The sequence below is a fragment of the Amblyraja radiata genome, chromosome 3, assembly GCF_010909765.2.
Source record: "Amblyraja radiata isolate CabotCenter1 chromosome 3, sAmbRad1.1.pri, whole genome shotgun sequence".
Taxonomy (NCBI): Eukaryota; Metazoa; Chordata; class Chondrichthyes; order Rajiformes; family Rajidae; genus Amblyraja; species Amblyraja radiata.
In genome coordinates this window covers 59213663-59241385 of record NC_045958.1, presented here as the reverse complement: position 1 = coordinate 59241385, position 27723 = coordinate 59213663, and the positions used below count along the sequence as shown (strand labels likewise).

The window sequence follows — 27723 nt, the reverse complement described above, 5'->3', positions numbered from 1 at the left end:
CCTTCCGGCCGCGCCGCCGGATGGTTCTACTTCTTCTCTTGCCCGGCGCGTCAGCGGCTACAGGGACTCCTGCGCACGGCAGTTCGCCCTGTTTACTTGTCTGTCTGGACGGACAACGCGTAGGTTCATTTGACCCCCGGGCGTGCGGTGCGGTGCTAGGCCTCCGCCGCTGCTGCCATGGAGACGTTGCCTCAGCCCGGCTGCCTGATGCCGGCGCGCGGCAGCAACGGCAGCGGGAGCCCGCGCTCGTCCCACCCCAATCGCCCGCACCGAGGGCCGGCCCACAAACGGGTGAGCGCCTGCCTGTCTATCTGCCTACTCAGGGCCAAGCCAGTCCTCTCACTCAGTAGACCAGAGAGCTAGCTGCAGGTGGTGGTGGTTTACAAAAACACAAAGATGTTGGAGTAACTCAACTGTCTGAAGAAGGGTCTCCACCCGTTCGTTCTCAATACAATACCGTTTATTTGTCATTTGAACCTCACATGAAGTTGGCAGAGATGCTGCCTGCCTCGCCTGTTACTCGAGCATTTTGTGTCTACAGGGTAACTCAACAGATCAGGCAGCATCCACGGAACAGGCCGGGACCCTTCTTCTTAAGCTCTGAAACGTCGCTTATCCATGTTCTCCAGAGATGTTGCCTGACCCACTGAGTTACTCCAACATTTTGTGTCAATTCATCTCACCATTACATTGCGCTACAATGCAAAGGACTATATTCTGCACTTTATTCCTTCGCCCTACCTTTTGCACTGAATTTGGCTCAATTGTATTTATGTGCAGTATAGTATTATCTGATTTGATTCGATTTCAAGCTTTTCATTGTACCTAACTACACATGACAATAATAATCCTACACCTAGCGAGGTTTTGTGGCAATTCAAACGTCCCAATTTTCCCATTTAAATGTTTTTTACTCATTTAAATGTTTTTTACTCATTTAAATGTTTTTTACTCATTTAAATGTTTTTTACTCATTTTGCCACTCACTGCCACTTTATTGTTTATTTGATTTCTAAACGCTTGAATTTACTTCCATTTCTGAAGTAGGTTTGTTTTTCAAATATTCGCTCTTCTGTACTTTCCGGATAAAACAAATTGATCTGCTTCACTATAGGGGGGTTGCACGTAAGGTCACTGGGTCATAGGGCTTGACGCACGGAGCCGCTCAATCCATCTGGAGGACATCCGTCACTTCCGGTATATGTTATTAATACAAGAAACGTGTACTTTCCAACCTGTTAAAAACCGCCAAAAAATGTTGAATTTTTGTACTGAAAAAAATTGTGGGAGTTGGGGTAAGTGTGAGAGACATGTACCCAACTTTAGAACTCCAATAGTGAAGCGAAATGAAGGTATAGAGAAGGCGGAACTGAAGGGACTACAGCAGCTAAAGTGCTTGGTAAATATTGGCCGTGCAGATATCGGAATTGAAAATATTGGAAATTATCGCGTTTGGTCATTGCATTTCATCAACAGTAAGGCATTATTTGTGTTTTTTCTTGATTCCTTTGGTATCTAAAAATTCTCAGAAGTGATAAATCTGGCTAAAATTTTCCTCAGATGCGTTTTCATTTTGTATGTAAAAACCCACGAGAACCATGGGCGATTAAAAAAAATTACAGCCAGATTTATCACTTCTGAAACTTTTTAGATGCCAAAGGAATCAAGAAAAAACACAAATAATGCCTTAGTTGATGAAATGCAGTGAGTAAACGACCAATGTTCGGCAAGCACTCTGGCTGTTGTTGTCCCTTCAGCTCTCGCTTCTATCTACTGTCATTTCTCCTCACTTTTGGAATTCTTAAGTAGGCTAAATGTCTCACACGCTTATCCCGATTTCCATAATTATTTACAGCGCAAAAATTGACAATTTCAGCGGGTTTTAACAGACCCGCTACGCTGGAAACAATGGTAAGTGCCTGCCTGCAGTTCATCGCCTGTACTCCATTTGGAGTAACGTAGCAACAGTACGGTTCATGGGTCGTGACCCGACTGCCGTGAAACCTCCCTATTGCCCATTCTTGAGGAAAGTGAAACTGATAAATGCAATTTGAAATATTTTTTGTTTCATTGTGTTGTATTTACCTGGCTCAAATAAGGTCATTAAACGTCATTGAAATTAAACTTTAATTCTGTATCCATAGGTTCTGAGTTTTTTTTAAATAGTCTAGATTATTGTCTGAGGTACAGTGCAAATCTTTTGCTGCATGCTAACCAGTCGGCGGAAAGACAATACACGATTACAATCGAGCCATTCACAGTGTACATATACATAAAGGATCACGTTTAGTGCATGATAAAGCCTGTAAAATCCGATCAAAGATCTTCCGTAGTATTCTCAACATATGCAGTGGTTTGTTTTTCAAATACCGTTCTGAATTGTTAAATATAATCTTGGGTCAATCTTAGGTGGAGATAATTAATAAATGTGAAATAGATAGTACATGTATAGAAATACGTATTGGACTATTTGCTGCCTTGTACTGTTTGTCCAGGGAGAATGCCATTTCATTCTGTACCTTTCAGAAGGTTTCCAAGAGATAACTTGTGCAAAAGATGGATACAAAGTTTCTTACTGAACTATTGCCTGGGGTTATTTATGTCGTAGTTAAATGTACTTATTTACTTTGAAACATAACATGGTAGGTAGGTGTAGCACACTTCAAAATAACAGATGTGTAAGAAGGAACTGCAGATGCTGGTTTAAACCGAAGATAGACACAAAAAGATGGAGTAACTCAGCAGAACAGGCAGCAACTCTGGAGAGAATGAATGGGTGACATTTCAAGTCGAGACTATTCTCTCCAGAGATGCTGCCTGTTACTTCAGCTTTTGCGAAGGCTAGAAGAGATTAATGATTATGATAGTAAACAATTTGATTTCCATTTTTCCATCTAATTTCCAAGATGTAGAGAGCAAGTCTAGTTTTCCACCACCTGTAGATGATTGCTATCATCCCTTCATGTCTCTGGCCTCCCACCCCTTGACAATCCTACCAATTTGAACTAAACTTTCCTCCTACCTATCTCTACATTTTGTAATTTGTATTATTTCTTAACTGTTAACAGCCTCAATGGAAGATTGTTCACCTGAAACTAATGTTTCACACATGCCTTGCCAAAGTTTTTGCAGTATTTGCTCTCTTTCTTTTGGATCTTGATGGGTTTTATATTGTATCTCCTATGAGATTTAATTTGATTATATCCTGAGAGATACAATACATAATAAACATTATGTTCGTGCATAAAGTTATAATGTATTTATGTTCCTTTGTCAGATTTTTAATCTATAGAACCATTCTGATTTGTCTATGTGATCTAAATTCACCAGAAGTTTGATAAGATTGGCTGTTGTTGTAATGAATTCATCTGATATTTTTTGAAATGTTTTGCATATTGCAATTACAAACCTTTCATATTTCTACTGTGCACTAACTAGTGAAAATAGTGCCTGCTCAATAATCTGTTCCTATTTAGAAGATTTTGCATCTTGCTTTGGTGTTGGTCTTTGCAGCGTGAATTTTCATGATGCATATTTATTCACATGAAAGCAATTGCAGTAATCCATTACTGGAATACTTCTGCTGATACAGAATACTTCTTGAAACCTGATACTTTTGATATTGAGTAAGCAACTCAAGGATTGTCCCAAATAGTAACCGTTTTTCTTCATTTAATTCCCAATAAAATAAATTAATGTTTTTATAATTGCATAAATTATCTGACAAGTGAAAGATTATTAATTTTTATTTAAAAAATAATGAATAAAATAATCTTCTAACCACTGGAAAGCATGTTTTGTTCATTTCCTAATTTAGATATGATATTGCATTGTATATAATTCTATGTTTTTCCTTTCAGTAATATCCCTATGTTAACTTTTTTGTTTTAGGCATTTGCACTTTATATCAAATCAAGACAAGTCTCTAAAATCAGCAATCCAGAATTGGATGAGGAAAATATACATTGGGAATGCTGCGGACAGCAGTTTGATAAAGAAATGTGCATTCACAAACATGTGGGTAAAGAGCATATGTCTGAGGTCCTGCAACAAACTGAAGCAATTTTCAAGTTGTTAGGACAAAATAAATCCAAGCTTACAAGAAAGCAAGATTTCACAGAAAACAAAATGTTATTGTCACAACACACTAAAACAAAGGAAGAATTTGACATGTCTACATGGATACCTGATACAAGCCACATTAACTTTGATCTAGCATGGTAAGTACATTATATTTGCTATATTTTATTTGCTGAAATGAAATAATCATGGAAACTTCATCGTCCCTAACTTCTGATTTTCAGATTTCCTTTTTTAGGAAAGCCAGTGTTTTTACACTTTGAAAACAATGCTGCTGTAAAATTATCTTAATAAGTTAAAAAGATTGAATCAAAATTTCGAACTATTTTTTTAAAATTGAATCCTTGTTGGAAATGTGTTTATTTTCCTTATATGTGAAATCCACACATTGAAACTAAACCTATGTTTTCTTATTTAGAATTTAAATGGTGCTGTCCAAATTCTTTTAAAATGAGCATTAAAGAATTTGAGCCACAACAGTTTAAGTGAATTAAAAAAGTACACACATGATAGATTAAGTAAATTTGTAAATATGCAGAACAGCTGAAAATAGAAAATGGCCACCTTCACTTTATCATGACAGTTAGAATTGCAGCGAAGTGGGGAACAGGCCCTTTGGCCTATCGAGTCCACACTGATCAGCAATCCCCGCACATTAACACTATCCTACACACACTAGGGACAATTTACATTTATACCAAGCCAATTAATCTACAAAACTGTACGTCTTTGGAGTGTGGGAGGAAACTGAAGATCTCGGAGAAAACACACGCGGTCATGGGGAGAACGTACGAACTCCGTACACACAGCACCCGCAGTCAGGATCGAACCAGGGTCTCTGGCGCTGTAAGGCAGCAATTCTACTGCTCTGCCGCCCTGGTTTTGGTCTTTCATTTTAGTTTGGAAATACAATATAGAAAAAGGTCCTTCAGCCCACGGAACCCAAGCCAACCAGCGATTACCTGTACACTAGTTCTATCCTACACTCTAGGGACAATTTACAGAAGCCATTTAACCTATAAACTTGAATGTCTTTGGGATGTGGGATGAAACCAAAGAAAACTTGCATGGTCACGGGAGAATATATAAACTCCATCCGACAACACACGTAATCAGGATTGAACCAGGTATCTGGCCCTATCAGGCAGCAACTTTACTGCTGCGCCATTGTGCTGCCCATTTAAGTTGAATGACCTTTTATTAGAGCTGAAAAAAGTTCACAGCTTATAATGCAGGAAAGATTAAATAGCCAAAGGAACAATACAATGAGAAAGAGGTTGCAATGGGACAAGTCAAGAAACTAAACCAGCCAGCTGAATGTGTGAGTGAGAGCAGCAGTATAACCTTTTGATACAGTTGAACTTAATGTCAGGGCCGGCCTTAAGCCGATTGGACTGATTGCTCCCAATTGGGCCCCGCACCTAAGGGGGGCTCCCGCGCTAGAGTAATTCAAAGCTCCGCTCTAGGATCTTTGGAGTAATCTACTCTCGGCTCGGGTAGATCTACTATGGGTGGAGAGGGGTGGAGGGGGAAGAAAGGGGTAGACGGGGAGGGGGGTGTGAGGGGGAATGGAGAAGGGTGAGAGGGGGAATGGAGAAGGGTGAGAGGGGGAGGTCCCTCACGGTCCCAGGGCAGTGCTCCCGCCCCTCCAGTCACCGTGCTTCACACACACAGCCCGGCTCCACCCCTCTCTCTCCCCAGGGAGACGCGGTGAACAATACAGGGAGGGCCGGGGTTTGGAGCAATGTTTACAAAACTCGGCCTCAGCTCACATGCGTTCGCCCAGACCCCGGCATCCGCTCCCGCCGCCGGCCCTCTCCCTCCCTTCTCTTCCCTTCCCTCCCTCCCTTCTCTCCTTCCCTCCCTCCTTCCTCTCTCTCTTTTCCCTTCTCCCCTTCCCTCCCTCCCTTCTTTCTCTCCTTTCTCACTCTCTTTTTCCTTCTCTCCCTCCCTCCCTTCTTTCTCTCCTTCCCTTCCTCCCTTCTTTCTTTACTTACCTCACTCCTTTCTCTCCTTCATCCCTTCTCTCCCTCCCTCCCTCCCTTCTCTCCCTCCCTCCCTCCCTTCTCTCCTGCACACACACACACACACACACATACACACACACACACACACACACACACACACACACACACACACACACACACACACACACACACACACACACACACTCACAGACAACTAACACACACACATCACGCACAGACATCTAACATATACACACACACACACACACACACACACACACACACCTAAGTTAGGATGGGGTAGAAGCCCAAAGGGTAGGATGGGGCTGAAGCCCAAAATTTAATGCCTGGACTGGTTTTTCGCCAGTAGTTATTGGTTTGCCAGGATCTTGTTAATTAAATTACTTTTTTTTCATTTCACAGTCGCTAAAACAAGTGGTATTGTAACTATGTACTTTTCAGAGATGATCTACACATTTTGTTTGTTACTTGTAGGCTTACATGTATGCAATTTTATATTAAAATGTAGCTTAGATCTGTTTGGTCCATTAACTCGCAGGCACTTTTTAAGCACACATTTTGATTACTTTCCATGCTACCATAGAGATATAAAGTCTGTAATAGACTTTACTTGTATTTCTATGATTCTACAGACCTTGGTTGGGAACCTGGGGCTCACCAAAATTGTTCCCAATTGGGCGCCGCACCTCCTAAGGCTGGCCCTGCTTGATGTAGTATGAAAAATTGGTCAGCGTGCACTATAACCCCATTGATTCTCACAGACATCTTGATTACATTTCCTCCTACTCTGCTTTCTTGAAGGACTTCCTCAATTCCATTGGTTTTACTAGCACCTTTGAATGCTATCATGCCACTTGCTGTATCACTGCATCTATTATTCCACAACTGATTATTCCATGCCTGCCACATGTGTGACTGGGCGCTCAGTAATGGCTGTTTCATTTCCCTCACTTCCCCAGCCTTACCTTCTGCAAACCATGGTTCGACCCTCTTGTCTTTGCCTTTAGCCATTCAAGCACTCACATTGAACGGGTTACTCCGTTCCCTTGTTACTTGCTTTAGCCTGATGTTGCCACCAAACACTTCCATCCTTTCCTTTTTCAGCTAGGAAAGAAGTAAAATGAACACAGAAAACACTGGAAACACTCAGTGAGTGAGGCATCATCTGTGGAAAGAGAAACCATTAATGTTTCAGCTCCTTAACTCTTCGCCAGAAAGTAGTGTTCCCTCTGTGACACCCTCATGCAGTTCTTTGCCGTCTCCAGTACCCTTTTGCACTTTCCATTGCACCTTTCTCTACAGTCACAGGAGATGCACACATGCATTTTTACTTCTGCCCTTCCCAACATTCAAGACCTCGAATCCTTTTTTATACTGTAAAGCAGCAATTTTCTTGTACTTGTACATGCATTTCCAATTTGATAGTGTATTCATTGCTCATGCTGCAATTGCTTCCGACACTGATGTAGTCTTATTAATAGAGTATTAATGTGGTAACTACTTTCAGTCCCTTAATATGATCCATGTCTCTTTAATTTTTCTGTCTCGTTCGCACTTAATTCTCGGCTTCTTATGCGATTCCAGAAATGTGCAAGAATAATTTAAAGGATAGCAATGTGTTTTCTTTATATCTTTGTGGATTTAACAAGGAGTTCAACCTATATTTTCACTTGCAGTCCTCTGAATCTTCCTGTTTCTTTACTTGACTCTTTTTTGTAATCATTTAATCCTTTCTATCATGGTCAATTTCTGTTCTTTCCTCACTTCCCATGATACCAATTTCTATTTTGTATCTCCAATATTTTCTAGTTGTGATGAAAGGTCATCACCTTCAAATGTTTAACTTGTAGCTCTCCATAGCTATTGCCTGACCTGAATATTCTCTTGAATTTCTGTTTTCTTTTTCTCATAATACCATTTTGGTGGCTGGATTTAGAAAGTCTTATTGTGCTTATTCCTAGTACAACAGGTGAAGTGCTGTTGTATTATTCCTATTGTGACATAGAGGAGCCCCAGGTGATCTGCACGTGGCAAAAAGCCCTGTGTCATCAGCTGCATTTAACTGGCAAGGTAAGAGAGGACTATCTTCTATACCCAACCTGTCTGATGTTACCATGTGAATTATGATCTTGTATGGAAAATCAGAAGGAAGGCTGGTTTAAAAAAAAAACTAAGTCTGTGGGATCGAGGATAGAATGGTAAATTGGATCAAAAATTGACTGCAAAATTGGAAGCAAAGGGTAATGTTTAGTAGGTATTTTAATGCCTGGAGGTGACTTGGGCACTGGGTTTCATTGCATGTAGTACTTTGTACCTTGTTTGTGAAAGTTGTGATGATTAAGAAGTTTGTAGATGATAGAAAAGTTTGACATGTGGTTTATCAACAAGTAAAACTTTAGACTGCAGGAAGATGTAGGTTGCCCGGTGGTTTAGACCGAAAAATGGCAAATGGGATTTCCTCTGCATGCTCTGGTCTCCTCCCACATCCCAAAGATATGCAGGTTTGTAGGTGAATCTTGTGTCAAACATTTCAGTCATCTATAAATGTTACTTTCTTTATAGCTCCCCGTGTTAGGGACAAAGTACTAAATGTCGTGGAACCCTGTTAACAGCTGTAAATTACCCCCAGTATGTGGTGAGCAGCAGAGTATGGTGGAAAAGTTATTGGGAATGTGTGGAGAAGAAAATGTGTAGGATTACAGTAAAAATGAGTGATTGAAAGGGTTTTGGGACAAACTAAATTGGCTATAGTGTTTAGTTATAGTGTATAGAAGGAGTTTCTTCCCAGAGGCCATTAGGACTGTAAACTCCTATCTCACCAGGGTCTAACTTTACTGTACCACTCTACTGTGTTTTTTTTAAATTGCTGTTTTTTTTCCCTTTTTCCTTCAGCCCACAATATTTAATATGTAAAAGAATATGTGATTCTGTTCCATTCTGTTTGTAGTTTGTTTGGTTTTTTCGCACAAAGTCCGCGAGCATTGCCACTTTTCATTTCACTGCACATTTCGTATGTGTATGTGACGAATAAACTTGACTTGACTTGACTTGACTTCCTTCAGTATCTCTCTATGACTAAATGTGAGAGGGTGCATTTGGGAAGCTGTGACGCCACAAGGAAATACACAATAAATGGGAATACACAATAAATGGGAATATACAATAAATGGGAATATATTGAGTGGTGTCAGGAACAGGGGGATCTTGAATTATATGCATTCAAATCCTAAAAGGTGACAGGGTTGTTCAGTACAGTGGTTGAAACAGCACATGGATTACTTCATTGATGAGGCACTGAATATATGTGCAGGGAGGTTATGCTGGACTATGCACTATCTATATTATAATATTACTAAAACTCATCTTGTTTGTTTCTTTGGCTGTCTGGGAGTCTGTTGTCCTGAAATTACGTCAAAATGGCACACGATAGCGCTACAATTTTTTGGACCACCTTACTCACCATTGTCCTGTGGTGTACTGTTGCAAGATTCATTCAGATTGTTGGTATATTTTACAAGTTATTCACATTTTAAACTTTAGAAAAAAGGACTTTGACAAAAATCGATTTTCTGCATTGGCAGTTAGCAGCGTATGATGTCACAATGGGAAGCCCGTTACAATGTTAACAATGCACAGGACTCCCAGTGCAATGAGAGATTTGTTATATTGTAAGGAGAGGGAGGGAGGGGAGGAGGAGAGGGCGAGGTTTGTTGTTTAATGTTATTTAAACATTGTGTTTAATGGGGGAGTGGGATAGGGGGGAGGTAAGGAGTGGGGGAGCAGGGAGATAGAGGGAGAGGGTAGGGAAGGGGCTATGGGTGAGTGGTGGAATATTGCGTTGGGGGAACGGGTTGCGTTTGGGGAACAGGTGAGTGGTGGAATATTGCATTGGGAGAACGGGATCCACTTGATCTAGTATCTAGTTAAAAAGGATACTCTAAATTACATGCCACAGCATGAGATACTTTTAGTTTATTATTGTCATGTGTACTGAGGTACAGTAAAAATCTTTTTTGTTGTGTGCTATGCAGTCAGTGGAAAGACTATACACGATTACAATCAAGCCACCCGCAGTGTACAGATAGAGGATGAAAAGAACAATGCTTTGTGCAAGATAAAGTCCAATTAAAGATAGTCTGAGGGTCCGAATGAGGTAGATGATAGGTGAGGACCACTCTCTAGTTGGTGATAGGATGGTTCAGTTGCCTGAGAATGGCTGGGAAGAAACTTTCCCAGAATCTGGAGGTATGCATTTTCACACTTCTGTGCCTCTTTCCCGGTGGGAGAGAGGGGAAGAGGGTGTGATCGGGGTGAAATATGTCCTCGATTATGCTGGCGGCCTTGCCGAGGCAGAGTGAAGTGTAGACGCAGTCTGTGGAAGGGAGATTGGTTTACATGATGGTCTGGGCTACGTCCACAATTCCCTACAATTTATTACAGTCTTGGATGAAGCTGTTCCCAAACCCCATGCTGTGATGCTTCCTGATAAAATACTTTATGATGCATCTGTAGAAATTGGTGAGAGTTGTTGGGGCCAAACTTCCTAAGTCTTCTAAGGCAGTGGTGGCATTGTGCTACTTTCTTGGCCATTGCTTTGATATGTCTGGTCTAGAACAAATTGCTAGTGATATTTACTCCTAGCAACCTAAAGCTTCCAACCATCTCTACTTCAGCGCCATCAATGTATATCGTGGTATGTGCACCGCTTCGCTTCCTGAAGTCGATCACAATCTTCTTTGTCTTGCTGACTTTGGGAAAAGTTTTTGTCTTGGCGCCAGGTTACGAGGTTCTCAATCTCCTTTCGGTACTATGTATCATCATTATTTGATATCCAGCCGAATACGATGGTGCCATCTGCAAATTTGTAAATTGATTTGGAATTGTACTTGGCCGCACAATCATGGGTGTGTGTATAAGGAGTAAAGAAGGGGGCTGAGAACACATCCTTGCGGGGCACCTGTGTTGAGGATTATAGTAGAGGATATTTGTCACTTATTTTCGCCGATTGGGGTCTGTTGGTTTGAAAGTCGAGGATCCAGTCGTAGAGGTGAGTGCTGAATCCCAAGTTCCACGAGTTTATAGATGAGGTTGGATGGGATAATGGTACTGAAAGCAGAGCTGTAGTTACATGAATAGAAGTCTGATGTGGTGTCTCTCTTATCCAGGTGTTCCAGGAAAACTAAGTACAGACACCATAATACAGGAAAGATGGGAATGCATCAGAGGTTGCAAGGTAGATTTATGTAAGTATTGCAGGGTCTGGAATATTATGGTTTTGAGGAAAGATTAGATAAACTAGGGTTGTTTACATTTGAGCAAAGCAAGCTAACGCAAGGCTTAATTGAAGTGTACAAAAGGTTGGAAGAGTGAGAAGCAAAGATCTATTTTCCTGAGCAGATAAATTTAAAAAATCAGTGTGTTCAGATTACAATAATTGCTTAAAGGATTAAAGGGTCGATAAGGTGCAGGTGCTGGTAAACCATTACCTGTCAATGTGGTGGAGGCAGAAAAGTCATTGTATTGAACATAATTTCCATGTGTACTTGAAGGGTTATAATCTGCAAGGTTTTGACTTTTTGCAGAAAGGTGGGATTAGATTGGGTTGCTCTTTTCTGACCAGCATTGATATAACAAGCCAATTGCTGGACTTCCCGAGTCAAATTCTCCATGATTCTTTGATTAAATAATGTTTCACAGTATCTGGGCTTTTAAGATTGTTAACCCTAACCCCAATTCAGATAAATCTGACATTGAAGTTGGAGTTGCGAACTTTCAGAAACAAACTGAAAGATTGCCTGTTCAAGTTACACAGCTGGTAGAGCAGCTGCCTCAAAAGGCCAGGGACCTGGGTTTGATCCTGACCTTGGGTGGAAATAAAGATACAAGCTTGGAAGGTAAAATGTCTGAATTAGACTTGTAACAGAGAGACTGTGCATACAAATAGTTAATCAGAATTGCTAACAAATTGTATGACTGCATTGGCAGGAAGAACCATCACAACATGATTAATATTGCAATATTGTATCCAATCAAACGATAAGGTGCTATCTTTCAAGCTTCTTTTGAGAAAGCTAAAAGAATTTTAGCATAGTAAGTGGAGAATGTGTTATGTTATTGTGGTAAAAGATTGACCATGATCTTGTTGAATGATGGAATAGGTCCAAGGAAACAAATGTCCTTTCGTACTTTCATTTCTTATGTCCTCAGCCGCCTACACTTTTTAACCAATGTTCAAATGATTAACTATTTGTCTCAAGTCAATAAAGATAGTTTACCGTACAAGTTCTTTATACATTTTCTTTTGTGCTACAACAACAGGAAGGTGTATGCTAATTTCAGGCTTTGTGTAGAAAGAGAAATGGAAAATTATTCTCTAAATTAATAAATATGAGAAATAAAAAATTGAATTGAATTTTCAATTTTGTAACTAATGCTGCTATAAACTGATAATTCTTTAAAGGTATTCCAAACAGTTGGTTTATAGGCAATATATTTTATTTAATGTAAAAGTAACTCTGGAATAGTATTAGAAAATTTGAGGTCCATTTGAGCAAACAATCTTTCAGTTTGTCTGAAAGTTGAAAAGTTCAACATTACTGCATTGAAATGTCAACCCAAGAACTCTGAGAATGGAACAGACTGACACTGACAATCAATTAAAGGATTAATTATTTTATCCATAGACATGACTTGGTAGCTAATTGTACTGAAACACATATTTGTTTAGCAGATTTCTATGAGTATTAATACACTGCTGGTTCTGTCCTAAATTTGGTCAAAGTTCACTTGTCACTCTTACAGAAGGTTAACTACTAGTTTATACTGAGTATAAAATGAGTCATTAAACCATCAACTTTTCTTTTAGGTGCGTATCTCCAAAGAGGGAATTAATGGAACAGTTGGTGGATGCAAAATGGCAACTGAGCTGTATATTCAAACTATGCTTTCCCATCCACTCTTTCAAAATATATCCATGGAGGACTTTAAGGTAAATGAGAAACTGGGTCTCCCCTACGTTAAAAAATAATCCATTGTAAATTTAACAAACATTTCAATTTAACCATAGTTATGGAAATATTGTTTAAAAAAATGTTTTTCACATATCCTTATGTAATCTCGTGCAACAGCTTGTGACATCTTATTTTCAAGTATTTTTAGTAGTATAACTAAACTCTCGTTATAACATCAAAGAAGCACAAGTTGAGAGTTTAGTATATAGCTGTGCTGGTCTTCACTATCTGTACCTAAAGGAACAGCTTCTCATGATTTGTCCAGACTCATCGTTTAATATATTAATATAAAATCTCTATCTCTAAACTAAATAATACCAGAAATGGTCAAAAAGTGCTGCAGTAACTCAGCAGGTCAGGCAGCATCTCTGGAGAACATGGATATGTGACGTTTTGGGCCAAGACCCTTCTTCAAACAATGCCAGTCTCTTTCATTGTATCTTCAAAGTTAGAAAATATGTCTTGCACCCAATTCTAGATATAGTATTTTTTAAGAGCTCTGACGCTCGCCTGAGGTCATCTGATTTTATATTAATATATTAAAAGACGAGGAGTCTGGACAGATCATTAGGAAGCTGTTTCATTAGGTAGATATGTTGATTTGTTCTGCCCCTTCTCTGTTGTGCAACCTTGCAATTATTGTCCGTTTTATTCAATGTTCTTCAACTTTGGTGATAGCACCTTATCAAAGGCCTTTATGCTTAGGCTTGACAGCGTTACTCTCATCAGTTCCATTCCATACCTCATCGAAAATTTATTTCATGTTGCTTAAACATAATTTACCTAGAACAAATCTATGCTGGCTTGCTTTAAGTAATCCATTTTACTTTGTGTAACTGCTGATCCTGTTTGGGATCAATGTTTCACAAACCTTTCACATAGCCCAGTCACTTTAATCGAAGCAGTTCTTTACTGCCTTTTTTGAAAAGGGAGACATTATCGCCATTCTTCAGTGCTCCAGCAGTTCTTTGGCACCACACCATGTTCAAAGATAGCGAAAAAAATGTTTGACGTCTCCACATTTTCTTATGCAGCTCTCACTGAATTTTATGACTGAAAACAGAAACTGCTCATTGCTTTTTCCCCAAAATGGTTAAGGGTGAGAAATAAGCTCTATAGTTTTTTTTTAATGGACAATTGGAATTAAAGTGCATATTAGATATGATCTAATGGAATGGCAAAGAAAACTCAAGTAATCAAGAACCTTAATGTACTCAAAGATTCAGTGAGTGCTTTTAGAATGTCATTACCGTAGTTCCTGGCAATGAACACGAACCTCCACCCCCATTTTGAGTTGCTGATTTTGGGGGGGGGGGGGGGGGGGGGAAGGGGAGGCTGGCGGGACATACAATTTCTCGCGCTCAAAACAAATAAATAAATAAAAAATAAGGAGAGTAACAATTCAATTTGCCCAAGGCTTCTAGATCTCCTCCATTCTGAATGACTGAATGGGTGGGGGGCAGAGGGTGACGGCAGGTGGAAAGATGATGGGGAAAAACGGGAGCACACAAGTTGAATCAGTTGTGATCTTATTGAATGACAATACTAGTTCAAGGGACCAATTGGGGGTAGAGTTCCTTTCACAGCGTGTGGGGAGTCTGGCCCGGGTCAGCACGGGCAGGACCGTTGAGAAGGAGGGGGTCGGGGATCATGCCAGCAACTTGCTCACCGCTGCCGCGGGGTTCCGGGCGAAGAGCCACCGCATTGTGGCCGGGGAGGGAAGTAGCTTGGGTGGCTGCGAGCGGCCGCCACCTGAGCGCCTTCTGCCGCCATCTCAGCGCCGTGATCAAGGGACCATTTGAGGTTACTCGCGTTGACACGGGAGTAAGCTCCACCGCCCGCTGTCCTGTTATCCATCGCCCGCTGACCTGCTCCGCTCTATGATCTTTGCTCTTGAGCTGGTCCCCACACTGTCCGGTCTAAATTGAAAGACACGGACCGGGCAGTGAATGCCATCCAGTGTCACCCAGCGCAGCAAGTGAGGCCATTTAGGTGTGCTGGCCTTTATAAATCAGAGCATTGAGTATAGAAGTTGGGATGTAATGTTAAATTTGTACAAGGCATTGGTGAGGCCAATTCTGGAGTATGGTGTACAATTTTGGTCACCTAATTATAGGAAGGATGTCAACAAAATAGAGAGAGTACAGAGGAGATTTACTAGAATGTTGCCTGTGTTTCAGCAACTAAGTTACAGAGAAAGGTTGAACAAGTTAGGGCTTTATTCTTTGGATCGCAGAAGGTTAAGGGGGGGACTTGATAGAGGTCTTTAAAATGATGAGAGGGATAGACAGAGTTGACGTGGATAAGCTTTTCCCACTGAGAGTAGGGAAGATTCAAACAAGGGGACATGACGAGAATTAAGGGACATGTTTAGGGGTAACATGAGGGGGAACTTCTTTACTCAGAGAGTGGTGGCTGTGTGGAATGAGCATCCAGTGAATGTGGTGGAGGCAGGTTCGTTTTTATCATTTAAAAATAAATTGGATAGTTATATGGACGGGAAAGGAATGGAGGGTTATGGTCTGAGCGCAGGTATATGGGACTAGGGGAGAATACGTGTTTGGCACGGACTAGAAGGGTCAAGATGGCCTGTTTCCGTGCTGTAATTGTTCTATGGTTATGGTCCTGTTCCCGGCGACAGTCGTAATTTAAGGATTTGCGGGAAGCGGCTGACATGAGCGAGGCCGACTAGCGGCAGGAGAGAGGTGTTCAGACGGAGAGCACTGCCAGAGGTGAACAGGCCAGCAGAAAGCGCTGTGGTGGCGGCAGCCCGCAGCCACCCGAGCTACTTCCCTGCCCGGCCACAATGTGATGGCTCCGTGCCCGGAGCGCCGCGGCAGCAGTGAGTGAGTTGCTGGCATGATCCCCGACCCCCTCCGTCTCAATGCTCCTGCCCATGCTGACCCGGGCCAGACTCCCCACAGTAATGTGAAAGGAACTCTTTCTCCCCCCCCCCCCCCCCCCCCCCGTATTGAGGGACTTGGTTATCCCTCAATACAGCAACATAGTTCTTGATGTTGCTGTATTGAGGGATAGCCAAGTCGATCTTGGCTAACAACCTAACCTTCGGCCTCCAAGACGCAGGTAAATTTTCGTGCCTTATTTTTGGGTAAAAGATTGCGTCTCCATTGCCGGGAAATACGGTAATTGAAATGGATAACATAATGTATTATGCTAAGGAACTTTATGCACATTTCTTTCAACTCTTTTTTTTTTTTTTTTTTACTTATCAGTAAATTAAAGATGCTTCTGTTATAGACAATATAGACATTAAACTGACCTTGAAACCTTGAAATAAATTTGTCCCAACTGCTTGCCCAGTTTTCTGTCAAACTGAAGCATACAGATACCTTATTCTAAGGCAAACTGGATTCACGACAAGTCTGGAAATATTTTATGCTGGATACAAGTCATAAAGGGGCTTTACTAACAAGGCAAGATTGTAGGTATTTTAACAAGATTTTAATTAATTAGGACAATAGTAAAATTATTAGAAGATAAACGTGTAGACATAGAAAACAAGGTTCTGCAATCTCTACAAGGAGATTCCATGGCAATAAGCATCCATGTTCTTTCAAGCATTTTATGTGGCCTCCCGCATGGGGAAGATTCTTTAGAACATTCTGAAGGGGAGGCTGAGCAGCCAGAAACTGTTGTGCACATTGTCACAAATGACATTGGAAAAAGGATGAGGTCCGGCAGAGTGAATGTAGCGAATTAGGCAAACATTTTAAAAAGCAGGACCTCAAGGATAATGATCTCTGGATTACTCCAGGTGCTAAGTGCTAGTGAGGCTTGAAATAGGAAGATAGGATGAATGTGTGGTTGAGGATTAGGTTTGGAGGGCCAGAGATTGGAATCCCTTCTGGGACCTAGATAGAGCTGTACAAGAGGGGTGAGTTTCACTTGAACTGGAGGTTTGGTTTGCTAATGCACTGGTGGGTTTAAACTAGCTGGTCAGGGAGATTGGGATCCAATACAGTAGTGAGGCAGGTGGGAAACTGGAAGTCAGTGCAGAAAGCAATGACAGCAAGTTCTGTAGACAGGACAGACAGGAACATGGCAGTGCGGGAAGATGGTTGCATTAAACTACATTTATTTAAGTGTTCCAGAGTCTAATAACACAAAGGTTCTTGATATCATCAATCAGTGACAAAAGCATAATGGGTATTTCCCAATATCTATATCTTTCATGGTCTTTGTAGAATTTTAAGGGAATATATATAGGCTTCCTGTTCTACAACCTTTAGGATAGTGGTTGAGAGAGGGGCACACATGAAAATGATCATAGCAAAGATTTTGATGCATCTTATATTTACAACCTGTACCCATGTGATTTGTATTGGTGATCACCCTAAAATCTTTATGGAAATGAAGTATCTTTGTCACCCCCCAATTCAGAATGAATACGATAAACCCCCGATTTAATGACCCTCTCTATAACAGATTTTGAATATAGTGGACTGATCTACCAATGGCTGCCCACGCCACCGCCAGCTTGCGTCGCTTGCAGCGCCGATTGCCCGCGCAATCCTCGGCACGTCCCACCTCTCCCACCACTTACAGCATCGGCTGCCTGTGCCATCCCCGGTTTGCGCCGTGTCCCCCACTGGTTGCCTGCGCCACCCCCAGCTCGTGCCAGCAGGTCAGGGCCGGCAACTCACCTGGTTGCTGATCTGAAAGGAAATGAAAGCATCCACGAAAGACTCCAGTGTCCATTTCATTTTTCAGATCACTTTTCCATAAGAGAGATGTTTCCATGTGTTTACTCAATTCTTTTTTAAATTATTATTGAATTTACTTCCTTGTGAGTACATAACACGTGTTGGGACCATGTCACTTAAAAGTCACTGCCCCTTTAATCATTTTGGATTTGTTACCACATGTATGACACAGATTATGTTGCAATCCATGGTTAAGATAACATTTTTGAAATATGTTCTTCATACTAACATTTTATGCTGTGTGACATTTTAATTGATTGTGATCAACGTGAAGTGCATTGATATGCATAACTATTCACATCTCTGAGCTACACAACAATTCATACGTTAAATATTTGTGGTTAAGCGGAGTGCTGGAGGAGCCCACTGTTTTCAAGATCTGCGAGTTGGAGTTTTTAAAGAGGTTGTTCCCATGGGAGTGGATCCTGAAGATATCTCTTATAAAGATGCAGGTAAGCGAAAGAGCATCTAGTGCTGAGTATGAGTTAATTAGAGTAACTAAAATCATGTTCTTTACTTTTTATTTACAAGTTGTAATCTATTATTGACAATTTTTTTTAAATGGCATTTTGGATTCCACTTTATTTTGTATTGGACAGGGTCTTGATTAAATCCGAGTTTTATTTCGCTGAAGCTTGTTTAGTAATTTACTAACCCTGAGTACATTTGACTGAATGAATTTGTGGTAATGTTAGTGTGACATAACTACTGTACTATGTAATTTGTTTTTGGTCATTTTACATATGCTTTTGTAGGAATTCATTTAACTCCAGAGGAATTTCACAAAAAAGTGGAAGCATTGTCCAATAGTGCCCAAGTTCACCAGGACACCATTTTGCTAGATTGCCGGAACTTCTATGAGAGTAAAATAGTGAGTATTTATCCGATGATTTTGCTTTTCCAATCAGTTATTGAGTTTGAAACCTGATATTTTTTCTTATATTGGGTAACACAATGAGTGGCTAAATCAGATATCTTCAAATATTTGCAAACCACACCATAGACATGGTGCTACAAGCAGTGAACAATTTCCACAGAATGTTGATGCTGGTATTCCATATTTTTTTTAGTACTTATAGCTAAGGAACAGTTGTTTTGTTCCCAGCATGGCTCAAGCACATGTCTACTTCAACCATAGTTTGTTCTGGATGACTTAAACATTTTTTCAGCCTGGTTTGGAAAAGTGATTTGAACAATGAAATGTCATTTAAGTTTTAGCATTGGTTCATTTGGTGCAATCGTTATGTAATTGATCTAAAATTTACGAGAGGGCCCACATTCATGTTCTGTTCTGTCTTCGTTGACTGCAAACGTTGATGCGTGAAACAGGTATGAGTGGTAGAATCTGGGAAGCGTTGATGAGAATGTAAGGAGAATTTAAAAAATGGGATTAGTGTATGATCAGTGTAGAATGGATTACTGATTGTCAGCACAGATTAAGTGGGCTGAATGGCATGTTTCTGTGTTGTATGTCTCGATTAGTTTTTAAATCATCATTCTCCAGTGATGTGCCAGATCATATGTTAAGTTTCCTCATTGAACAGTCGAGTCCTTTGGGGTACAATTGCACTGCTTCCATCATCTGCATATTGCTTAAATATATATAAACTAGTGTTTAGTTATTAAACTAAAGAGGGTTAAACTAATTAGGAGTTGTGTTAAAAGTTATTGAACTAATACTTGCCGGTTCAATTGTTTGACCTTTCACCTATACTTTTCATCAGGGTAATATTTTGCAAACTAATATGATGAGTAAAGCTTGTAAAGCCTTTACAGGAGACCTGTGACGCTCTACAGGGCTGTTTTGAGTTCACAGATTGGGACGCACTCTAGTCCCCATGGAGAGGACATTGATGGACTCATAGACTGAGCTACATAAAGTTATGTGTGGATGATGTTGTCCCTGAGGGGACTCTACACTGTTGCCCCAACAACAAGCTCTGGGTCACCAGTGACATAAAGGCCCTTCTCAACCAGAAGAAGAGGGCCTTCAGGAATGATGACAGGAAGGAGGTGAAACAGGTGTAGAAAGATCTGAAGGTGAGACTATAAGACAGGGCAAGGACGACCACAGGAGGAAGCTGGAGCTGAAAGTTCAGCAGAACAACATGAGGGATGTGTGGAGCGGCATGAAGAGTATTATAGGCTACAAGATGATCAGTGGCCTGGGAGGGAAAGCGATCAGGAGAATAAAATAGGAATGACTGGTAAAAGAGGGAATTAAAGTCAAAGCCAGTACAGGAAAAGGGGGAAGGATTAGATTAAGAACGAGAAATAGAAAGGAAAAGTAAGATCAAATTTAGAATCTTCAAAATATGGAATTTATTATGAAAGACTAGGCAGAAAGGTTTGTTAACATAATTATCAGATTGTAAAAAAAAAATGTTTTGGTTTTAAGTTCGAACTCTGACTTACTGTGGCATATTTAAATAAATGGGGACTGAATACTGTTGCAATTGGAGATCATTCCTGTTTATAAATACTGGGACACCCAAGTGATTCAGGACACTAAATTTTTTTTAATTGGATTTCTGTCACTGAAAAGAGGAAGACTTTCATTTCTTTCACATTCTCAGGATAACACTTGTCACTTTTCACAACTGTTAAAACTATAAGCAACTTTAAACTACAGGTGAATCCAGTGTGAAGGCCATTCAGGTTATAGAAATTCGAGCTCATAAAAATCACAAATCGAGTTCCAAAATAAAAAATGTGGAATAATATACACTCTCACAGAATTTGGGGGAGTAAATAAAACTTGTTCTTCTTGATGCATGCACAGTTGATGTGGTTTTGCATAAAAGGAAATTATGATTCGGACCATTTACCAGGACCATTCATCCACCAATTTCTCTCTTCTCCCCCCCACCCCCACCTCCTCATGCCATCATCACATAATATGATCTGTCAGCATCCATAAAGACTCCTCACACCCTTGTAACGGACTGTTCCAACTACTGCCCTCCGGCAGACGTTACAAGGCCTTCTACGCCCGAACTTCCAGACTCAGAAACAGCTTTATTCCCAGAGCTATAGCGGCTGTGAACCGGCCCTGCTGAGTGTCCCCCACCCCCCCTGGACTGTCTCCCTCGGATGGTCACGTCACACAGCTTATTTATTTATTTTACTTTTCTTTTACATCGGTTGGAAGCTGCATACTCAATCTCGTTGCACTGATGTGCAATGACAATAAAAGATATTATTATTATTATTATTATTATTATTATTATTATTATTATATGGGGATTACCTGTATGTAAAGCCATGTAGGTTGATGGTAATTTTAACTAAGGAATATTAATCTAAATGCAGGTGAACTCATTGGTTTTCTTCAAGTGAGACTAGTCTATTTAAATGCATATTGAACAGGTAGACGAGACCGTAATTTAATGTGTCATTGGATAGAATACAGTACTGACAATGTGTCACTTTCTCTGCAACACCCTGGATTGTCAACCAATATTTAGCCATAGGAGACGGCTTGAATGCAATCTCGGATGTGAAAGTACTTTCAACTGGCCAAAGTTTACTGATGATCTGGTTTGGATGAACCTGGTTTTGGTAGGAGCACCGCATTCAGCTTCATGAAACAGGCCACAAATATGAAGTGTGTGCCGAATGTGCATATGCATCCAAGATTAGGATAATTAATCAAAATTGCTGTCATTGTACTGTGAACATATAGTATCCAGGGTATTGATTGATGTACCAAATACAGTATTGAATTTTTTTTAATTGGACCATTTGAATGTTAAATGCTTTCTATTGAAAAATGAGAGAATGTACTTGTATTGTAATTCTTGTGCTCATTTTAAGATTGCTGAACTATAGTTTTGTGTCCAGGGAAATTTTCAACACTGCCTTGCTCCCAATATCCGGAAATTCAGCTACTTTCCAGATTACATTGATACAAATTTGGAATGCTTTAAGGGAAAACAAGTCCTGATGTACTGCACAGGAGGAATCCGCTGTGAACGAGGCTCAGCCTATCTGAGGTCAAAGGTGAGATACTTAGAGGAACATAAAGCCTGTTTGATTAATTTCATTGCCGACTGTCAAAATGCAAAAAAATATCCTATTGATACGAAATTAAATTATTGAAGTCCAGAGGATTCACAAATTGTATCTATTAAGAAAAATCTAAAGTACTCCCATGGTAATTAGGAGCTTGTAATTCTTAGAGGCGTATATTTTCAGTGCTCCCCTCTGGATAATTTTATGATGCTTATCATTTAAACTAAATATAGTTAATGCATAGTTCACATTTATTGGTAAATGTAATTAAGACTGTAAATTTCCCAGTATTAGTCTAAATAGTCCATCCATGGATAATGTTCTTGCTATTTAAATGCTATTGGCTTAATTAATACAAAGCAACGATCGCAAAAGCAAATTATTGGACGCTCTCTAGATTATGGCCTGTGAGTTTTGAGCTGTTTATCCAAGGTTATAATCCAACCTATGAAAGTGAAGCAGCTGACATCTGATTGTATTTCTAAGTTACAACTTAAGTCCTGAGTTACTTAAGTTCCAAGTTACAATGACCTGTTGATGGAGAAAGGGTTATTTTTCATGTTTTTGCTATATTAGTGAGACATGGGATTTAGAATTCTCAAACCCATATCATGAAATATTGTATTCAGAGAAGCGACTGCTGTATTCCTGGTCATATGACCAACTCTTTTGGGATGTCTCTTTTGTGGTGAAGGAGTTTGCATCTTACAATCTTGCATAAATGGTGAAGGAGTTTGCATCTTGTAAGGTATATGACCTTACAGCATTTTTCAAATCAGTCCACCAAACAAAAGTTCAAACATTCTTGCTTTGAAACACACCCCCTACTAATATTTAACATTGATTATATCTTTATTTAATTTGTTTGAAAACTGTATCGTGCTTGCATTTCAGGATGTGTGTAAGGAAGTTTACCAACTCAAAGGTGGCATTCACAAATATCTTGAACAATTCCCAAGCGGATTTTACAAAGGAAAACTGTTTGTGTTTGACAATCGCTATGCCATTTCTGTAAACGATGACATAATTTCAGGTGTGTATCTCTGGAGCAGTTAATAGTAAATGGATTGTTTTATCTTTGTCTTTACGGGAATACGGAACAAAGAGCCACAGTAATAAATTAGAGAAATCACTTTCACTATGTACAGGGAAGTGAAAAATTAGAACTTGTCCCCAAAAGGCAAGAATATTAGATTGTTGAACGTGATCCAGATTTTCTGGATAAGGGTAGCAATAGAGATGTGAACATGTCTAAAAAGTGGAATGTCATTCGACTTGCGAGCATTCACCTGTTTTATTTGGTTGCCATATTGAATCTGAATATTGTTTTGACTATTACCGTATTTCCCGGCATCCAAGACGCTATTTTTTACTCTTAAAATAAGGCCCGAAAATGTACCTGCGTCTTGGAGGCCAAAGGTTAGGCCGAGCAATGCCACTCTCGTAGCGACTCCTCTGCGGTACCTGCCACGCCTTCGACCCTGGAACTGTGGGAAGTGACAGTAAAAGGCAGACATGATCTGTCTCTTGATCTCTCTCGTATATGATTTATTTCTCTTGATCTCTCTCATATTTGATCTCTCTCTCTCTCTCTCATATATGAGCTCTCTCTCTCTCTCTCTCATATGATCTTACTGAAACAGGAAGTCCCCATCCCTCAGACCTGAACCGCACAGCGCATTGTTTGGACAGACGAAGATGGAGGTTCCCCGGTCCTCACATCTTCCTTTCTACTGACTAAACCAAACCCTTGATCCTGTTGATTCACTCAGAATAAAAAGGATTTTGCATTCTGTTTTCTAAAATAGAATGTTTGCAATCCAAACAATCTGTTGCAATCCCATAAGCTAGTATAGAATACTATTTTTCTTTTAGTTCTTGTAAGAATTCTTATGTTACTAATACCGTCTCATCAAATGAGACATGCCTTGCCTAGGTCCATGCTGGGTCAATGCAAAAGCAATCCAACTCATTTCACTCTCTGCCAACTCCACTTTGAATACTGCAATTGAATTTGTCTCCACTACCACACCTGGATCTGCATTCCAGACCATAACCACTAGATAGTCTATTGAAGAAAATGGGGGTGAAGGGTTGCTCCCTCCAACAAATCATTGTCAATTTCAGCAGAGAAAAGCAGCAATTGGATTAAAAGGAAAGACAACAATTGGGCTGCAAGATGAAGACAGGAGGGTATGGAACTGAGAGTGGTGCACCTGGGATGCCAGATATCACTGTTAAGCCCTCTGGAGACGTTGTGGGCTTATCAATGAAAAGTCAAAGAAGGAGGGTGCCCACCTGATGACCCCGATGACGTACCTACCCTACCCTTCACCACTCCAGTCCCACTGCCAATATCAAGAGTGCCGACCTACTACAGGGATTGAAACATCAAGTCCTATTAGCTCTACTTATCTTTCATAACTTAAGTATTTTGATTTGATTAGATCTCCTTGAAGCTTCCTCTATTCCAAAGAGAACAAGCTAATATTTTCCAATTTATCCAAAAATCTCTCATGCTTTGAATAATCTAATAAATCTCATCTCCCTCCTCCTAAACATTCACTTTTCTCTGTATGGCACCTAGAATTGGAGACACCTTCCAGCTGTGGCCAATGCAGTGTTTTATATAGGTTCATCATGCCTTTGGTGTTCTTGTAATTTATTTCTCTGAAGCTCAAGATCCTTGGTGATTTTAAACAAAGTTCTCAAACTGGCCTGTCACTTTCACCAGACTACAGTATACACACAGAGACCCAGATTTCTCCATTTTGGTATCCCATTAGAATTGCGCCTTACGGTTACTTGCCTGTTTCCATTCTTCCTATAACAATATACCACACCACATTTCTCAGCATAAAATTTAATCTGTCACCCAATCACGCCACTGTGCACTTCTCTCCAATATGAGATGGTAATAATAATAATAATAAATTTTATTTATGGGCACTTTTCAAGAGTCTCAAGGACACCTTACAAAAATTTAGCAGGTAGAGGAAAAACATGTAAGGGGAATGAAATAAATAGTAGAGACATGACTAGTACACAAAGTAAAGACAGAATTCAATTCAAAACACAATATGAGGCAATTAATGCACAGATGAAAAGGGAGGGGGACGTGGGGCTAAGGATAGGCAGAGGTGAAGAGATGGGTCTTGAGGCGGAACTGGAAGATGGTGAGGGACACGGAATTGCGGATCAGTTGGGGGAGGGAGTTCCAGAGCCTGGGAGCTGCCCTGGAGAAGGCTCTGTCCCCAAAACTGCAGAGGTTGGACTTGTGGATGGAGAGGAGACCGGCTGATGTGGATCTGAGGGACCGTGAGGGTTGGTAGGGGGAGAGGAGGTCAGTGAGATATGGGGGGGCCAGATGGTGGAGGGCTTTGTAGGTGAGGATCAGGATTTTATAGGTGATCCGGTGGGAGATGGGAAGCCAGTGAAGTTGTTTGAGGACTGGAGTGATGTGATGCCAGGATTTGGTGTGGGTGATGAGTCGGGCGGCTGCGTTCTGGATCAGTTGGAGTCGGTTGATGTAGGTGGAGCTGATGCCAAGGAGAAGTGAGTTGCAATAGTCCAGTCGGGAGGAGATGAAGGCATGGATGAGTCTTTCAGCAGCGGGAGGTGTGAGAGAGGGTCTGAGTTTGGCGATGTTGCGGAGATGAAAGAAGGAGGTTTTAATGACATGGCGGATGTGAGGCTCAAGGGTGAGGGTGGAATCAAAGATCACGCCAAGGTTGCGGGCCTGGGGAGATGGGGAGACAGTGGTGCTGTCGATGGTGAGAGTGGGGTTATTGATTTTGCTGAGTGTGGCTTTGGAGCCTATGAGGAGGAATTCTTTCTTATCGCTGTTGAGTTTGAACAAGATGGAACTCAACGATCAGACAGCATCTGTGGAGGGAAATGGATAGTTGACATTTCGGTTTGGGATCCTTCTTCGGGACTTAATTTCCCTCCACATATGCTGCCTGACCTGCTAAGTGTCTAGCAGCTTGTTATTTTGCTCAAGTTTCCATTATCTGCAGTCTCTTATGTCGCCTCTGTATCCTGTTAATTAGCCATTGTATCCATGATGCTAGGTGACTTTTATTCCATGACTTCAGTCTTAATGATAAACTTATTGTGAGGTATTTTATCAAAGACCTTTTGGAAGTCAAGCAACTGGCTCTTGCCCCCCCCCCCCCCCCAAAAAAAAAACCTGTTAGTAAAACCCAATTTGACTTTAACAAGTCCCCACTGGCTTTCTCTAAGCAAATAATACTTATCCTTGCAATATTCCACATGGACTCACTTAATTGGAACAAAATTCCCATTGTCCTCTGGGACTTGCATAACCTCCTTCAACATTACTCTCCAAGTTATTCAATCTGTCTCATGAACTTTAATGATTAAGGTATCCAACTGATGCACAATTACTTGACTTCAGCAATTGATTACTTATAATAAGAGTGATGTCACTGTTCAAATTATTCTGTCTTTGTGCCCGAACACTAATGAAACTAATCCAGTGTTTCTCCTTTCCAGAGTGCAGATATTGTGGTGCCCCTTGGGATGAATACAAACTCTGCAGTACTGCTTCTTGCTGTCAGCTTGTTTTGTCCTGTCTTCTCTGTAGAGAAAAAGGCTTTGTAGCCTGTTGTGCTGTGTGCCAAGAAAAAGGAAATGCATCATCCGAAACTCCATCACAACCTTTGAGAAAAGAACAATGCGAATGTACTGAGAAGCGGGTGCGAATCCCTGTTGTGCTTCCACATTAGATCCTTTGTTTAAGCTATCCAACATCTCAAAGCCGACAGGGAATAAATCAGATTTTTATTTTTTAAAGGGTTTTGAATTACTGCAGAAACTTGCATGTTCAGAATGTTCCAAATTTCTTAATAGCCAATTAAGTTATTTTGACATTTAATTGTCTGCAAAGTTCTTTTGATATTCAATTGTCCACACTGTAACACTGGGAAAACTACAACTAATTTGAATGCAGCAAGATCCCACATTCAGTAAAGAGATAAATAACTAGAACATATGTTTTAAAAAACTGTTTAAGTATAATTACACAAAATAAGTTGGTTTTATGCTAACCCTTTAAAAGGCCTTATTAAAACCTATTAATGTAGGCTTTATCAGCATACTATTTAAGATTTCAGTTTTGTATGATCATGTTTCAATTAAAATGCAATCAAATCATTAACATTTTCTGTTTTTATATTTTCAAATTGCCTGTGTATTCTGAATTACTCTGGCGAATTAAGATTTTGATTTTGCCCGTATTCGTTATCCAAAATCCTATAGACAAATCAATTTATTTCCCATGACTTGGCTCCAAATATTTATTTGCTTCTCCCATGAAAAATTCAGCAGTCTAGCAGTTATCAGGTTTTTCATAAATGATGATTCACATGTGCTCACTTCATGTCAATGTGAAATGTTGTTATTGAGATAATCCAAATCTACTACAAATAACAGATGTACAAATCTTTATAATGACTGCTATAAAATCTGTTTGTTCCTTTTCCAAAGTTTCCTGGTGTTCGAAAAGAAATGGCATAATTGTGGAATGGAGTGTTCTGCAATCTGTGATATTTCATTGAGTGCACTATAAAGAATAGTTGAATTGCACAATTTCCTTTTTGAGGAATTAATTTTAAATTCCGAATTCACATTGACTAAACTCTTTTTACATCAAAACCAACTATTCAGGCTTTAAAATGTTATCCTAGGGACCTAGATGTATGTCTTTGAAATTGGAGGATAGCTTTCATTGATATTAAAAAAATGTTTGAACTTTCTAGTTAGAATATTACTTTTCACAGTAGTAAAAGGATGCTAATGTGGAACAAAAGTGATTTTTACTGGAAACCTTGGGAGTCCTATCAAAACAACTTCCTTCACAACCTCTACACACACACAGGAATA

At 40.2% G+C, this 27723-nt stretch overlaps 1 protein-coding gene across 1 annotated transcript; it reads left to right on the top strand.

The window, feature by feature from the left end:
* Positions 1-6: 6 nt before the first annotated feature.
* Positions 7-27009, top strand: tstd2 (thiosulfate sulfurtransferase like domain containing 2). The gene is made up of 9 exons (XM_033017855.1): positions 7-291; positions 3892-4220; positions 8030-8138; positions 12934-13056; positions 18149-18254; positions 18558-18673; positions 21646-21804; positions 22711-22849; positions 26335-27009. The coding sequence occupies exons 1-9, from the start codon at positions 178-180 to the stop codon at positions 26565-26567; spliced, it is 1428 nt and encodes a 475-aa protein (XP_032873746.1). The 5' UTR covers positions 7-177; the 3' UTR covers positions 26568-27009.
* The last annotated feature ends 714 nt before the right edge of the window (positions 27010-27723 follow it).

What these genes read in the sequence shown, in the direction of transcription:
- tstd2 (XM_033017855.1), top strand. Translation starts at nt 178, where the DNA reads ATGGAGACGTTGCCTCAGCCCGGCTGCCTGATGCCGGCGCGCGGCAGC. An exon ending in AGCTGCATTTAACTGGCAAG is followed by an intron (nt 8,139 to 12,933) that starts GTAAGAGAGGAC and finishes CTTTTCTTTTAG; the next exon opens with GTGCGTATCTCCAAAGAGGG. An exon ending in TATCCATGGAGGACTTTAAG is followed by an intron (nt 13,057 to 18,148) that starts GTAAATGAGAAA and finishes TTTGTGGTTAAG; the next exon opens with CGGAGTGCTGGAGGAGCCCA.